Raw genomic sequence first — 17,420 nt, 5'->3', positions numbered from 1 at the left:
TGTTAACTGAGGCGTTGATCGCCTTGTTCACACCTGCAGACAACGCAGCAGGTCAAGGCTTCAACCACCTGGAGTTCAAGGTCGTGGTGGAGCCTCCGGACGGTCAGCCCTTCTCTGTCGTCCTATTGGCTCCCTCTCGCCAGGAAAAGGCTGCCTGGACCAGCGATATCAGCCAGGTGGGCCTGACTGTTCCTTAAAGCTGATAAAGATCTCTCTAATGTGGAGATTAAAGAGGACTGAACGTGTCACCAAATCTCTTGTTTCAGTGCATTGATAATATCCGATGTAACGGCCTGATGACCAGCGTGTTTGAGGAGAACTCCAAAGTTTCTGTGCCGCACATGATCAAGTAAGAAACCAGGATTTTTTGATTTTATTTACATTATAACAGTGAAGGTTGATAATCTCCATGTATTTTTGTCCCATCATTTTGTCTCATCGTCATATACTGTTTATAATATATATGGCCACATCGTCTGCATACTGTTAAAACAAGTTAACTAGTATAATGTGACTGAATATTGAGGGGAAATGTTGCTACAAACAAACAGAAATCAGAAACTTTTTATGCCAAATATGTTTGCACGTACAAGGAACTTGATTAGTGTATAACAGCAACCACAGTGCAATAGCGTAAAGATATAATTAAGAATACAAAAAAAATCATGATAGAATCTTAAAATTTGTGTTATAAAATTGTCTGTTTTAAAGGTAACATAAAAGTGTTTTTATAATGTAATAATAGAAACTGTTGGTATAAATACATCAGATATTACTACTATGCATTAAAATACAACGGGTCTGTTCAGCGGTAATACTGTTTTAGGAAACTTACTTGTTATTAAGACACAGATTTACACATTTTGGTCGATGAGAAAAACTAAATATTATTCTATAACCGAACATCTCTTTTTTGTTTCCTTGAGATCTGACGCCCGACTGCACAAAGACGACGTCGACATTTGCTTCAGCAAAACGTTAAACTCCTGTAAGGTCCCTCAGATCCGGTACGCCAGCGTGGAGCGGCTTCTGGAGCGGCTGACGGATCTGCGGTTCCTCTCCATCGACTTCCTGAACACCTTCCTGCACACCTACAGGATCTTCACCACCGCCGCCGTCGTCATCGACAAGCTGGCCGACATCTACAAGAAGCCGTTCACCTCCATACCTGTGAGGTACGAATCACACTCTAAAGTTCTGACTGAGCTAGAATGCAAATACACAAGTATTGTACTTAAGTACAAATTTGAGGTACGTGTGCTTTACTTTAGTCTTTTTTTTTTCACCAAATTTATCTGACAGCTTTAGTTAGTTTACAGATTAAGATTTTTACACACACAACATATGAAGAGTTTATAAAATATGACGTTTATTTATTAGTAATAATGTTAATCTTTTTAATTTATCAGTAATAAGGTTAAAGTTTGGGCTAAACAAACATTGTGAAGGTGTCACGTTGGGTAATTGTGACAAATATTTATTTTCACTATTTTTACAAAACAAACAATCAATCGATTAATAGAGAAAATAATCATCAGATTAATCCTTAATGAAAATAATCATTAGTTAATAGTTTTCACTCATTATCATATGTAACCTTAAAACGTATTAATAAATGGTGATATCCAGTTTAATGTTTTATCCTTTTCACCTTTGTGTCTCATCTAAATGTTTTCAGTGTTCTACCCTCTCGTCTCACGAAACAGACTCACTCATCCATCATTTCATCTCCACCTGTTCTTATGTTCTTCCTTTCTTCATCCATCACCCTGTCGTCCTCCCCCCCCTCCTCCTCCTCCTCCACCTCTTCCTCCTCTTCCTCCTCCCCCTCCTCTTCCTCCTCTTCCTCCTCCACCTCTTCTTCCACCTCTTCCTCCTCCTCCTCCTCCTCCCCTTGTGTTCCTCCCCCTCCTCCCCCCCTCCTCCTCCTCCTCCTCCTCCTGTCACTGTCCCAGGATCGAGCAGCATTCATGTGACCGTCTGTCCATCATGTCCCTCTGTCCTGACTACAGTCTGAAGATCACTCAGCTTGCTCTGGATCAGTCCAAGTAAATACAACAGTGGAGAAGTTAGAGTTCAGTCAGCTGATTGGAGGCGGAGCTTCACATAAACTCCTCCTCCTCTTCTTCTTCTTCTTCTTCTTCCTCCTCAGGTCTCTGGAGCTCTTCTTCGCCACCAACCAGGGTTCATGGGGTACGGATCCGTTAAACAATAAATCCCCGAGGCTTTGCCGCAAGTTCTCCTCCCCCTCCTCTCATCATCCCCTCCCGCACCTCCTCCCCGTCCACTGCCGCAAGCTCTCCCTCAACTCCCCCATCGGAGGTAAAGCCGGAGCCCTGGACCTCTCCACCACGCCGACCTCCTCCGCGGCCAGCTCCCCCACCTCCACCCACAGCCCCTCCATCTGCTCCCCTCCTCCCACCTCCACCAGGCCCTTCTCCTCTGGTTTCTCCTCGCCGCCGCCCACCGGCCCTCGCTCCCCCATCCTCCCCCAGGCCTCCGGGTTGTCCCCCCCGTCGCCGACCCCCGTCTCCACCAAGGCCGCACTGGACCTCAGCCGTGGCCCCGCCTCCCCTGAGCTGAGCCCATCTGTAGGGGAGGACGTGAGCGGGGAGCTTCCTCGCATCGACGCCTTCTGTGGGAAGCTGAGGCGCAGCATCCGCAGAGGTGTGTATGCTTTTCCACTTTTTCCCTCTCCTTTAGTGTGTTATATATATTTTGTACATGTAAAAGGTCCGTAGAGTGTAAAACCTGAAGTCCACGCCTAAAAGGAGTTACCCTCCCCCTCAGAGGCTCCCGAGCTCCTGAAACGGCTCCGTTGAATTCTCTCCTTCACTTCTGTACCTTTATGAGGTCACAATGTAACTTTATGAGGTCATAATGTAACTTTATGAGGTCACAATGTAACCTTATGAGATCATAATGTAACTTTATGAGATCATAATGTAAATTTATGAGGTCACAATGTTACAGAAGTGACGTAAAACTTCTTCCGGCTGGTTTGGCCCTCAAAGAACAAAAGAGAGAGACAGAGCTGAAGAGTTTTTTGAAATGTGAAACGTTGACCAATCACAAAAGAGCGGGCTAGCTGACCAATCAGAGCAGACTTTGCTTTCTGGAGGGAGGAGCTACAACGGAGCGTTTCAGAGAGAGGGTGAGAAGAGGTGCTGCAGGACAGAATGATGAGAAAAACAAGGAGGATTATGGGCATTAACGCATGTAAACATCTTGTAACTGTAACTGGAGATAAAAAATATGCACCCGGAAAATATCATAACATAAACAGGGCCTGTTTAAAAAAACAAAACAAAGAGCTCTTCTTACATCGAGCTCTGTATGAATATGATTTATTTTATTTGCTAATATCATACTTTAATCCGACACATCACTGACCCAAACTTGAGGGAATCAGAGACATAACTGGGTCACCGTTACCCAACGGAGGCATAATCGTGCTCTCGGATCACCATCTGGCTCCAGCAGACAGACTGTTCACTATAAAAAAATGAAAAAAATCTCTGAAAAGACGAACAAAAAAAGCTCTTAGGTGGAAAAATGACTTATTGAGAAGAGCTCCAATAATGAAATACAGCAGCTCAGGACCCAAAAGACAAACATGCACGCTCATTCAAAGGTTATATTGCAGATTATTTTTATATTTTATTACAAATACATGTGTTGTATTTTATATTTTACTCCCACACACACAAACAGGTGAGGCAGACTTTAACGGCACATTTTTGGGACATTTATTATTCAAATGATCAAATCTAGTTTCTCGTGCATTCAGACCTCCCTCCAAAGCCACTGTACATAAGTTATCATTATGAACGTAAAAAATGAACATGAATTTATTAGTAATAATGTTAATAATAAAAAATGTACTCCAGCTAATCTATATATATATATATATGTGTGTGTGTGTGTGTGTGTGTATATATATATATATATATATATATATATATATATATGTATATATATATGTGTGTGTAAATATGTATATATGTATGTATATGTGTATATATGTACAGTACCAGTCAAAAGTTTGGACACACCTTCTCATTCAACTACTTTGAAGAATGTAAAATATAAAACATATTCTGGTTTGTTGAGCATTTGTTTGTTTACCACATAATTCCATATGTGTTCCTTCATAGTTTGGATGTCTTCAATATTAATCTACAATGTAGAAAAGAATAAAAATAAAGAAAAACCAATGAATGAGAAGGTGTGTCCAAACTTTTGACTGGTACTGCATGTATATGTGTATATATGTATATATATGTATATGTGTATATATGTATGTGTGTGTGTTTATATGTATATATATGTTTATGTGTATATATATATGTGTGTGTGTTTATATGTGTGTACGTGTGTGTGTATATATGTGTGTGTGTGTGTATATATGTTTGTGTGTGTATATATACATATATATGTGTGTATATATTATATAGTATAGCTATGTATAACATTAAAACAGTTCCAGTTTGAATACTTTAACTATGTTTTACTGATTACATTTTCAATGCAGGACTTTTACATGTAGTGGAGTATTTTCACATGCTGGTATGAGTACTTTTACTTCAGTAAAGGAGCTGAATACTCTCTCCACCACTGGCTGACGAGCAAACCTCACAGAAAGCAGTAAAAGAATAAGAAAACATAAATGTTCTTCCATCACGTTACAGATGTTTGACATCTCTTTTCTTCCTAACAGCTGTCCTGGAGTCAGTTTCTCTGGATAAGTTCTTCCCTGAAACACCAGTCGGCAGCGAGCCGGGCGACATGTCTCCCTGCCGCTCTCCTTCAACGCCGAGGCATCTCCGCTACAGACAGTCTGGAGGTACGACATGATGTACAAACACACACAGAAGTACACTTATGGTACTTCATATATTATATATTTTTTAAATGTCTCTGGTTTCTGGCAGTCTCTCCGGGGGAGAACTCTCGCTGCACGATGTCTCCGGCCTCTGCGTTTGCCATCGCCACCGCAGCCGCCGGTCACAGCAGCTCCCGAGTGAGTACAGCAACACGTGAGGGTCAAATCGCTCATGTCTGTGGTGGAAAATACATTTATTCAAGTACTGTAGTACAATTTTATACTACAGTATTTTATGCTACTTAATACTTCTACTCCACTGCATCTCAGAGGGAAATATTGTAGTTTCACTGCACTATGTTTATTCTAAAGCTTTAGTTACTTTGCAGATTCAAATGAATAAAACAGAATATTAAATTTAAATATATTATTACAGTTTCAAATAAAACTGTAATAATATATATGTAACACAGTATTTCTACGCTGTGGTATTAATACTTTTATTTAAGTAAAACCTAAGATCGGGGCTCAAGTCTTCACTTTAAATATACACTTGACACTTTAATAACATACTTATTTTAACATACTCTTAATTTGTTTGTTTTTCATATTCTAATGTAAATTTCACATTGTTATTTTTTATTTATTATACTATTGTCACACACCGTTCTCCAAGCCAAATTCCTTTTATGTGCAAACCGTTTCTGATTCTGATTTAAAATATTGTGCTTATCTTACATTTTATTGATTAATTTCCTCCTAGGTTTTACTAATTCTGACAAAGTCTGTGACAAAGAATTCATCATCCGGCGAGCGGCGACCAACAGAGTTCTGAACGTGCTGCGACACTGGGTCTCCAAACACTCACAGGTGAGTCAGAGGACAAATCCTGAGTCTCTTTAATTCATTACAGACTTTATTAGCAGGATCACTTCATTCTGTCCACAATAAGGGATGTGTACCGATGTGTACTATCCTAATAGTCAGATTTTCATCTTCAGGCGGTCCTTGAACACATCATGTGTGACAAACGCTTCTATCAGAAAACGCAACGAAAACAAAGCTTTAAATTGTGATATTTCATCAAAAACATTTTATTCTACATGTCTCATTTAAAATTTCATCCAAAAAAACGTTTGCTTTAAACAGGTTCTGTAAAAAACATTAAATTCTGAGCTCCTCAATGCAACTAGAAAGCCATGATTGACTCGCCTGAGACCAACAGTCACGTGACAAAAATTCTGTGAAACTTCAACTGAACTAATTTCTTGGATCGTATATGTGTTCATGTACTTGTCGGAACTTGTTTTATACTTATACTTTTTTACTCAATAAAATAGATAAATAAATAAACAAACAAATAAATATATATATAGATAAATAAATTAAAAAAATAATTAAAAAAAAATAGATAAATAGATGAAAAAAATAGATAAATAAAACAATAGAAAATATAATATATAAGCGTATCAAAATAGTTGTATCTATACAATCCTAAAGATCCCTGGTCCACAAGTATTCTTCACACACCTGGAGGACTCTGAGTCCACCTGAAGGAGTCTGTTGTTTTGTCTCTTTTTTCCCCGACGGAGCTGCTCTTTGCTCTGCGTGTCTTTTCTCCCTCCAGGAGGCATGAAGAAAGGTCAGCCCCCCCCCATGGGAGGACACGAAGAGGACTATCGTTTTCTTTTAAGATTATATAAGATGCTATTTTTGTACCTGGATGTCTGTGGCCTGAAAGGTGAACGTTTATTATTTTATGAATTGGTCCTATTGATTTGAACTCAGTTCTGGGTTCATGTGGGCGAAATCAGACAACCATGAATATCAACAAGTTTGTATAGTATCAAAATCATTGATATTAGTCTTTAAGATAAATAAAAACCGATGAAAGACTTTGTTTAAAATCAAATATAGCTTTATTGTCCTGCAAAAAAAAATAGTTTATCCCTCCAAATCTTCTTTGCATCAGTTTCATAAGAGAAAAAAAAGATAAGATAGAACTTCAATTCTTGAGCAACAGTTTGATCAAAGATACAACAGAACAATATAAAAAAACAATAGAATAAAATGATAAACATTTATTAAGTGTTAAAGAAAAAGGCTTTGGTTAACAAGTTTATACATTTTTAATTTTATTTTTGTATTTTTCTTTAAGGACAGTTTGTGATTATACCTCTTAAAGCAAAAGTGAAATGAAACCACCTAATGTAAACGTCCTCTAGAGGGCGACCTTCTCATGACTACAGATACACCGACGTAAATGTGGGACAGTTTGATGTAAAACAATTGAAGAAATAGACTCTGCATAGTTTTTATGTAGGGAATATTTTTTATTTCAAGTAACACGTGTTTGAATAATCATATAATGGACTTTAATGAGACAAAACTAGACCTCAGACTGCTCCAGTCAGTCTTCCTGCAGACATGTAATACCTTGAATATTAGCTGTAACTGAGATAAATGTGTATAAATGGTTTCCTCCATCAGGACTTTGACATGAACAGCGAGCTGAAGATGGGGGTGATCTGTCTGTTGGAAGAAGTTCTACGAGATCCAGACCTGCTGCCACAAGAGAGGAAAGCAACGTCCAACATATTAAGGTAGAAAGTCAGTAAAGAGTTACAGAAAGTGGGATCGAATGAACTGTTTTTATTTATGATTCATATACAGTGGGTAAAAGAAGTATTGAACACGTCACCATTTTTCTCAGTAAATATATTTCTAAAGGTGCTATTGACATGAAATTTTCACCATATGTCGTTAACAACCCAAGTAACCCATACATACAAAGAAAACCAAACAAATAAGTTCAGAAATTAAGTTATGTGTAATAAAATGGAATGACACAGGGAAAAATATATATATATATATATATATACAATAGCACCTTTAGAAATATATTTACTGAGAAAAATGGTGACGTGTTCAATACTTATTTTACCCGCTGTAAATATTTAGATAAATGTGTGAAATACATTTTATGAGTCATGAAGATGAGCATGTAGTGCACATGCAGGTTATGTGATGTTCAAATATACATAATATTTATGACCAAAAACACAGAATACCAACACTACTACAGTAGAGCAGTAGTGGAAGAAGTGTTCAGATTCTTTACTGCAGTAAAAGTACCACACTGTGAAAATACTCTACTACAAGTTAAAAAAAAAAGTACAATATTTACCTCTGTGATGTATAGTAGAGTAAAAAGTACGATATTTACCTCTGAGGTGTAGTGGAGTAAAAGTACTACATTTACTTCCACAAATGAGTACTCCACCACTACTGCAGTAGTAGTACTATGAACACATGTCTGTTTTGCTCTTCAGTGCCCTTTCTCAAGAAGAACAAGATGATGCTCAACTGAAGATAGAAGACATATTACAGATGGTGAGTATCACCACCTTTTAGTACCATAAAGTACTTACGTTTTTAGTGTACTCTGTACATTTTTAAGCAATTGTTTAAATAATTTAATTTCCAGAAAAGCTGTCCTCTACTTCACTTCATTGTGGTAAGAATAAAGTAACCCCCTGAGAGAAAACCAGCAGCTGTACAGTAGTTACTCTGTATTGTGGTAAATTCCCAGTATGAGGAGTTTAGTTAGTGTACTAGTACTGCAGTTGTTTGAATCAGTTTTTCTTTGTTTTTAAAGTTCTGTACCACTGTTTGCAGGCGGAGAGCCCTAAAGCCGAGTGCTTTGAGTCTCTCTCAGCGATGGAGCTGGCAGAACAGATCACACTACTGGATCACATCGTGTTCAGGGGTATTCCCTACGAGTGAGTACTTCATGCAGTACAATATTCATTATTGTACTGCATGTATTATATTATATAATATTCTGCAGTCCCAATGTTTTTTGAAACAACAAATTGTACAAGAGAAGTATCGTATGGCAAATGAGGCCCACCATAATACACTATGTCAGACATTTTTTTATTATTTTTTCATTTTATTTTTACTACTAAAAATGTATTCTCACTATGGTTCATCAGAAGAAATTGCAATTTAAGATTATTTTAAATATTTTTTGGTTTTGAACAAATACTTACAATATCCCAATAGTTCTCAAAATGGACTGAATCATTTTAGAATAAAAAAAATACAACCTAACAATCATTTAATGTAGATGGTTGTTTGTGATGTAAAATTTAAGTAGGATTGGTCGTGCACCTCTGAATTTATGTAAGTTGGCGCATATGATTAGAGCTTTTCAGACGTGACTGTTCACAAATAGTTCATTTATAAAAGCACTATTTACATATTAAAGGATTTTACAAAGAAAGCCAATTCTTTTTTAAATGCTTTAGAAACAGGAGGTCTTAAAAATGTTTGTTTGAGTAAATATTTTGCAGCCAAATAAAATAGTTTCCAGGATATTCAACCTTTGTTTCTTTATATGGCATAAATACTTGACTTTCTTTACAGCATTTTTTAAAGGTAATAAAGTAGTCCATGAATATGAGAAATGAGTTTACAGTTAATTAGAATTCCGCCTCAACATTTTGGAGGTGGGTTTATGAGATTTTGCCGGTTACACATTTCTGTTACCTTCCACCACTGTAAATAGACTGGAGACTGTTTTGTGTTCCTGCAGGGAGTTCCTCGGTCAGGGCTGGATGAAGGTCGACAAGTCGGAGAGGACTCCATACATCATGAAGACCAGCCAGCACTTTAATGACGTAAGACCAAATCTGTTTATATACCACAAAATCAATTCGTATGAAACCAGAAATGAATGGTTATTTATCAATCACGTAACTTCTGTGGTTATTCTAGCCCAGGTAACGTAGTAGGTTGTAGTAGGTAGTTTCCTGTGAAGACAGAAGTTTATTTTGAAAAGACTGTTTGCATGTAACAAGCAGAAATTGACACGTGTTGTTGGACTTTCATAGGAGATGGATAGGTTGGGATATGTTTCGTAATTGGACGGTTTGATATGTTAACTTTCATTTTGGGAAATTACCATTTTTTTTAATTGTGATATGTTGTAGACAAATGGGTCAAGATCAATAAAATCAAATAACAATTAGCAGATTAATTGACATGAAAAGAATAATTAGTTGCAGCTCTACATCAAAGGTTATAATGTTCATTTTGGAGACTTTTTTTTGGCAGCATTATACCGAAAAGTGTTGTCAATCTTGTTTGTATCAAATGAGGGTAGAATAAATATAAAAAAACAACTCTCAGTGTGCAACATAAAAAAGTTATACTTTGTCTTATACTTAGTATTAAGTATATAAGAATATTATACTTTGGTTAATTTAACTACCTAATAAACCGACAAGATGAAGAATAATTGTTTTAATTTTTTCCATAACTGAACAGATGAGTAACCTGGTGGCGTCTCAGATCATGACCCACACTGATGTAGGCTCCAGGGCCAACTCCATAGAAAAGTGGCTCGCGGTGGCCGACATCTGCCGCTGCCTCAACAACTACAACGGCGTGCTGGAGATCACCTCCGCCCTCAACCGCAGCGCCATCTACAGGCTGAAGAAGACGTGGGCAAAAGTCTGCAAACAGGTTGGAATTAATTAAACGAGTTATTCGAAAATAAAAGCTACTCTCTGCATAAAACATTTATGATTCTTTGTTGTTGTTGTTTTTAAGACAAAGGCACTCATGGACCGGCTGCAGAAGACGGTTTCATCAGAAGGGAGGTTCAAGAATCTCAGAGAGACGCTAAAAAAGTAAATAATGGTAGTTAGAAGAGAAGAAATAGGTGTTTAAATCCAGTTATTAAACAAATAATCTAATGTTTGTTTTCTGTGTATGTGTGGGCAGCTGTAACCCTCCATGTGTCCCATACCTGGGCATGTACCTCACCGACCTGGCTTTCATTGAGGAGGGAACGCCAAACTTCACGGAGGAGGGCCTCGTTAACTTCTCCAAGATGAGGATGGTTAGATGTTGTATTCTCCTGATCACGTTCTTACCCAGTTACCTGTTTGCTAAACCCCTCACATGAACAAAAGTCCCTCCAAAACCAAAACCAACAACGGCCAAATTGTAAGGAATTGACTTGGGGGTTTTTCCGTTCCAACCTTAACTGCAATCGTCGTTTCTCAGGCTAACTAGCTTCCTATATTAGTAACCAAAGACTACTTCAAAGACAAACAAACACATAATTAACCGACTAGTGTTACATTAGTTTGTGGGGTTAAAATAAATGATATATTGCTGAATATCCCCATTGTCTGACTGTCGGTTGCTACCATTACCAGCTCTATTGTGCCCTTTTCTGGAATTGTTTTTTAAGAAAACATTTAAATATATTTTTGAAAACAAATCCCAAAAATGACTCAATTTATTTTACAGGATTCTTGTTTTAGAACGAGTTAATTGGAGACATTAAAAAAAATGGAAATTAGCTTAATTAGCTTGTTATCTATAGCTGGTTAAACCGTTGGAAAGTTAGCGTTTGGGTCTACGTCTGTCGGGAATCAAAACAAGACTTATTTTACGCGACTTTAAAACAACTCAAATCAGCAGAAATGAGCTTCATTATCTAGTTATCTATAGCTGTTAAAATCTGTCTGCAACAACAGTAGAATTAATAGTCTTTGGCTAGAAATAGGAATCTGATTGTGTCCGCCTCAGGTGAATGATGCATGATTTAAAAACTACACATTTTACTAAAAATGATCTACCTCCGTTATCCCGTTAGCTTGACAGTAATAGCTAAATTAACAGGGGAGCAGTGTTTAGCTAACGGTCAGTTGACTAAGTTATCTGTTAACTCTGTCTCTGCTTTCTCAGATTTCTCATATTATCCGGGAGATCCGTCAGTTCCAGCAAGCACCTTACAGGATAGAGCACCAACCCAAGGTGTGTCTAATAAAATGCATTATTTGTGCAACATGAAAGTGATAATTATTAAACTATTAACACGAAATATTGTGTCTGTCCCGTCTCCCTCCAGGTGACTCAGTTCCTCCTGGACAAGACGCTAGTGATGGATGAAGATACCCTCTACGAGCTCTCGTTAAAGATCGAACCCCGAGTACCACCTGGCTAATTATAACTCAATTTCATACACAAACATGATGTATATATTTTACAATATCAATCATGGACGCAACTTGAGATTCTCTCTTAATTAATAAAGCAGGGGTTGTTTCATGAAACACCACCAGTTATTGTGCTTCGGAAACTCAGGAGATAACGTGCCTTGTTGTATAAATATATCCAATGTGTATATTTAGTAATCAGAATGAACTGCACAACATACACAACTCTGCCGTGCTGTTGTACAGTTATGACTGTAGAAATGACCATGTTAGTTACTAAACATTGCACTAGAAAGTAACCAGATGCTGCTACCACATTGTAAATACCAAACAATATGCCTCTGTAGTCTCTCACTTAAACATTGTCAGGTCAATTTTACATTATTATTTACAGTATGATCATTGCCGGATTAACCCGCTTCGGGTCCCGGGGGCCCTAAAGGTTTGCTGTGTGGTAGTTTCCAAATTAATTCAGAAATATGCACCAATGTATATGTAATGCATAGGCACGGGATGGAAGTTGATAATTCAACTTTTTTGGGGGGGTAGCAAAACGAGCTTTAAACACAACGCTTATATTATCATCACATGAAGATGATATGGGGTTCTCAAAAAGTTGCCTGTTACACATCCAGCAAACAAGGAACATTGTAGTTAATTTCCACCAACTCCAGCAGGAAATATCTGACTTTAGCTGCTAAATGCTTCACTCTCTTAACAAGTTATTCTCTAACTTTGGGTGTTTGCAACATACAGTGGGTCTTTAAAACTTTTTCGCCGTAGACATAAGTATATAAGAAGTGGACGTGGTCGTGTTGACGTCACCAGTTGGTTTGTGAACTGCCGCTTGGAAGCCTTGAGTTTTTCGATTTCGCCGTCGCCATCTTGGATTATGGCTGTCGCCGTGTTGTTTTTTTATTACAACCAATGAACTTTTCACATTATACATAGTCATTGGACCCATTGTTAATATAAAAGTATTGAGACCTGCAAAAAAAGAATATTCTTATAAAAATAATTCTGCAGCAGGCAGTCATTTTCAGCAAAAAAGCTCTGATAAATCTACTGCATTTAGTCGCTAAAGAGGATATTTTCCCCTCAGGAGTTGGTGGGGACCAAAAACAGAGCTAAAAAAGAGAAAATGTTGAACTTCAATTCAACTCAAATCTATTCGTGGTCCCAGTGATGGACAATGTCAGCAAATGTATTCAGGGTTTTAAAACAAGATGCCAACTGCCTTCAACACAGAAGATCAATTTGCAAAGTATCTCAAAGCCCCCAATTGTAAAATTAAATTTCCAAAAACCAGTTTCCACACAGTGAACCTCAAGCAGTTTGGGCCCCTAGAGGATGTACGGGTCTGGGGAAACTTTCCAGCTTTTTCCCAGTTGGTTGTCCAGCCTTGTGTATGATATCTTTGTGTAAAGACACAATGGGTTTCCTAAACAAATGGAGAACAGTTCAAATATTTTATCTACCTGAATACTTACTCGTCCGTTTCTTGTTGACGTTGATGCTCAAAGAAGCATTTTTATATCTTTGCTCATCTGTTAATTCTAAAGGTTTATGTTGTTGCAGTTGGTGTTGTATTGTATTTGCATGTTACAGCAAAGTCTTTGTGGTTTACACACATTCCAAATCTGAAAATATGGTTTTATTTACCTTGCTTGACAATCAAAACGCGTTTCTGCATAAGTGATTTTGTACATTTTTGAATAATCTTCATTCTCTTTTTCAAGAGGATCAGCCTAAAAGGTGTTAAACTAAGGTTAAATTACTTTTATTATTATTATTATTATTATTATTAGTTCCTTGTCAATGTGATCTTTTAATCATATTCATATTTAAACCTTGTTGACCGTGTTAGTAAAATAGTTATATCTTTGCGCTATTGATTTGGAAAGAATGTCAGTGAACTTGTTTATAGCATGATGTCCCTTCTGTTTTTGAGATTGCTTAAATCCGTACAGTTGACTGTTATTGAGTTTTATTAGGCTTATTCATTTATTTTGGCACATTCCTGAATCTTCAAAAAGCTTAATTACATTAGTATATAAATCCCTTGCTTTTCTTACATTTCTGTATACTTTGTAATTCCAGCTTTGCTGTTGTATTTTTCCATGCATTTTTCTGTGTAATGTACAGATATTTACACACAATAAAAGCAGAAAATGTGAATTATAATGTAGCTGAAAATAGTCTTTATGGTGGTTAGAGGAAGATATGATTAACTCAACGCACAGTAACTAAAGAAAACAAGCTAAACAATAAATACAGAAATGGACCCCAAACACAGAAAACACAACCAAAAACAGAAAGTCATCGCAAGTTCATAAAGTACAACCACATACAGAAAAACACAAAGCTATGCACCACAAGTTATCTAACACAACCAAATATAGAAACGCACCTCTAATAAAGACAACACAACCATGCATCACAAGTTCAGAAAACACAAGTTAATTCAGAAATGCGCTGTAAATACAGGAAAATTCTTGAAATAAAGAACCAAATACAAAACATGGTGTAAATACAGAAACGATTAAACAAATACAGAAAACAACCAAATACAGAGACCTGTCAATCAGTGTGTAGCCCCGCCCTAAAGCATCCCCTGCTTTATGGTCTGTTTGACTCTAAATGGAGCATCATTTACTAAATGAACATCATGCTGTATTGAAGAAGACTTGAAACTAGAGATTGAGACCATAAACTCATGTTTACAATGTTTACTGAGGGAATAAATCAAGAGAGAAGTAGAGTCATTTTCTCATAGACTTCTATACAACCAGAGGAGTCGCCCCCTGGTGGACAGGAGAGAGAATGCAGGTTTTGAGACACTTCCTTATTGGCTACACTTTGGCAGAACCGGAAGTTGCCGCCTGATTGATGCAGGTTCTTCAGTTTTTAGTGTCATTGTTTTGTACCCAAATTCATTTTTTTCATTTTTTTTATTTGCATTTGTCTTCTTTATTTAGTTGTGTCGTCTTTATTTGCAGCATGTTTTTTTTATGCATTTTCAACTTAGTTAAAATGTTCTACTATTTCTATTTGCACACTGAACTTCCTGTGTGTTAAGCTCTCAGGGTCACAGTGTGTGTCCTGTCGAGCACTAAGAGAGATCATGTGTGAGTAGAAAATATCAAGGTCGTACCGGACAGTGATATCGGACCCGTCGTGGTTAATCGTGGCTCCACATGAGCGGTCTGAGCTGTTGTAGCTCATCTTGGTGGCACCTCATTGGTTCGTTTTCTGAACTTTTGATTGGCTTCTAGTTCTTTAATCCCACCTGAGGGGGCGGAGCTCCCTGAGTGAGGAGAGTGAAAAGCTCTTTAACAAGAGACCTTCAGCAAGAAGGCAGAGCAGCTTCTCTACAGGTATTGTACCTTTTCATTACATACATTACATTTTTTCTATATATATCTATATATTTTATTTTTTCTTGCAGAAAAGGCTCCATTAGCTTCATGCATTTCAAGCTGTTTGTAAAAAAATATTTGTAGAGCCTCTTTAAAGATGATATGCTGTCTTGACTTTAGATCTTTTTGCATGCTCTTGACATTTATAGTTATTCTGAGGGGTTTTGAAGTTTGTGTGCATGTTTAAAAGTAAAAATGTATGAAAAGGAAAGATGGATATTGACTTCAAACTTCTGATATGAATAGTGCAAAGAGTGAGAACTTGATTTATGAATTAAAACTAAAAGAAATCTTTGCATTTTAAAAACAAATCTCTGTGAAATCTTTGTGCTCTTTGCATGAAAATATATATTTCACTTTACAAAAATGTTTTACTTTAAATACGTGAAGTGGCATAAACTTCTGCTGTGTCCTTTAGAGAGGACGAAGCAGCTTTTACGTCCTCTAGACGTAGTCTCCCAGAGTTTAAAGGTCACGCTGATCCGCGGTCTGTAGTGGTTTTGGTGTAATCCTGATCATAAGACCTCATGATCTGCAGTGTCAGTTGGAGAGGAGACGAGAGCACAAAATGACCTGGATGATTTATTAAACTTTTCCCTTTTTCCCTCTGATAAAAGTGTTGCATTTCCAACCCAAGTTGCTTCACCTCTGTCCTGAATTTCCCTCCTTTGATTCCGTCCCTCTGTCCTGCTGACGTGGACTCATGAGGGGTCCAGGTCTTGTGACCCGTTCGGAATGTCAGCCGAGTTGTGAGCCCAGAGAGTCAGCTTGTTTCTTGGCACTGGGTTCTGGCAGCACAACTGTCCTCCAGTGATCTATAAATAATACTACCACTGACCCGAAACAGTCCGCCGTCGCTAACCTCCACAGACGTAGAGGAAAGTGAAGTTAGTGGGATAAATTCAGTAGATTAAAAACATTTACAAATCCTGTGACGTGTCAGTTTAGTGCAGGGGGCCGTCGGCCATCTTTCCTTTGACGTGGATTAACAGTAGTCCTCACAGCTTCCCTCTATATTAAGACACAGTCTCATGGACTCCCACTGTGAAGGACAAGCTGGAATATGACCTTTCATTAAGACAGTTTAATTAAGACAGTTTAATTAAGGTGTTACATTTAACATTTAAATCCATCTTTACATAAAATGCAACATGTACTTTGTGCCTAACTGTCTTTTAAAGACTGATTTCTTCATTTTTTGTCTCAAGTCCCACTTTTTTTTTGTCTTCTGTGAGTTTAAGACGGACGTCATTGGGTGACCGTTCATTACTGAAGCATTAGTGGACATATGAAACCCGTCCTGTGGGTCGTGGACTCTGATAATGCTAAGAGGCTAAGAGCATCTGCCGCGGCCCCACCTTCTCTAAGCTCGTTACTGTATTAAACAGTTAGGGGGGGGGGTCGTCAAACCAGACAGCATAGTTCACATTGTGCACTAACGACGTTCACACTTGGGTTAAGGAAACATATGAACCCCAAAGCAGTTTAAAAGCGTTTTTTACATTTCACTCTCTGTGACCTTGATTTTCACTGCAATATAAAAGTTCTGCATCTCTATGGAAACAGAACAATCATGAGTAGAAGTAGAGAGAACTCAAACATGTCTTTTTCTGCAGTATAACACAGTTACAATGCCATAAGTCATAAAAAAGACGCATGTTGAATTTCTATGATCATTTATTTCACATAAATTTAAAAACGATGGCTTTTCTTCTTTTCTTCTCTGCTCTGGCCTGTTCACTCCTCTCAGACATTTTCGCTCTCAGGATTTCACAGAATGTCTTTCAGTAAAGAGTTACTGAAGAGGAAGAAAAAAGCAAGCTAGCTTTGTCTTTGTATAAAGAAAGACGGAAATGTACCAACAACTACTGTCTTAAAACATAAACCATTCCTCCTTTATGGAGCAGTCTAGACTCTGAAAAAGCAAGTGGATTCTGCAACAATGCTAATAGGCTACGGTAGCATCCTTCATTTTGGCTCTCCATTCCTTTAAAGGTCATACATTTGCTTAGGCACAAATTCACTTTAAACATAAAAACTTGACAGGAAAAATTCACACAGATTTACTTTGCAGCTTTAAATGCTGTGAACTGGCATAATAGTGAAAAGTGTCACACCTGTAATTTAATTTAATTGGACAAGATTAATTGGCTGATA

General features: G+C 37.5%; 1 protein-coding gene across 1 annotated transcript in view; it reads left to right on the top strand.

Annotated features, from left to right (window-relative positions):
* Positions 1-14,008, top strand: part of rasgrf2a (Ras protein-specific guanine nucleotide-releasing factor 2a) — a 36,456-nt gene extending 22,448 nt beyond the window's left edge. Inside the window, exons 12-29 of the mRNA XM_054612336.1 lie at positions 40-176; positions 267-349; positions 927-1,175; positions 1,956-2,048; positions 2,153-2,667; positions 4,721-4,846; positions 4,935-5,045; positions 5,589-5,695; positions 7,316-7,428; positions 8,158-8,218; positions 8,313-8,342; positions 8,504-8,607; positions 9,426-9,510; positions 10,160-10,357; positions 10,445-10,524; positions 10,619-10,736; positions 11,594-11,662; positions 11,757-14,008. Coding sequence (XP_054468311.1) covers positions 40-176; positions 267-349; positions 927-1,175; positions 1,956-2,048; positions 2,153-2,667; positions 4,721-4,846; positions 4,935-5,045; positions 5,589-5,695; positions 7,316-7,428; positions 8,158-8,218; positions 8,313-8,342; positions 8,504-8,607; positions 9,426-9,510; positions 10,160-10,357; positions 10,445-10,524; positions 10,619-10,736; positions 11,594-11,662; positions 11,757-11,852 — 2,375 coding nt within the window. The 3' untranslated portion in view covers positions 11,853-14,008. The remainder of the gene's footprint in view (positions 1-39; positions 177-266; positions 350-926; positions 1,176-1,955; positions 2,049-2,152; positions 2,668-4,720; positions 4,847-4,934; positions 5,046-5,588; positions 5,696-7,315; positions 7,429-8,157; positions 8,219-8,312; positions 8,343-8,503; positions 8,608-9,425; positions 9,511-10,159; positions 10,358-10,444; positions 10,525-10,618; positions 10,737-11,593; positions 11,663-11,756) is intronic.
* Positions 14,009-17,420: the final 3,412 nt, after the last annotated feature.

Source organism: Anoplopoma fimbria, chromosome 14 (assembly GCF_027596085.1).
Source record: "Anoplopoma fimbria isolate UVic2021 breed Golden Eagle Sablefish chromosome 14, Afim_UVic_2022, whole genome shotgun sequence".
NCBI classification, from domain to species: domain Eukaryota; kingdom Metazoa; phylum Chordata; class Actinopteri; order Perciformes; family Anoplopomatidae; genus Anoplopoma; species Anoplopoma fimbria.
The sequence above is the reverse complement of the archived record's forward strand: the minus strand, read 5'-3'. Positions and strand labels throughout refer to the sequence as shown.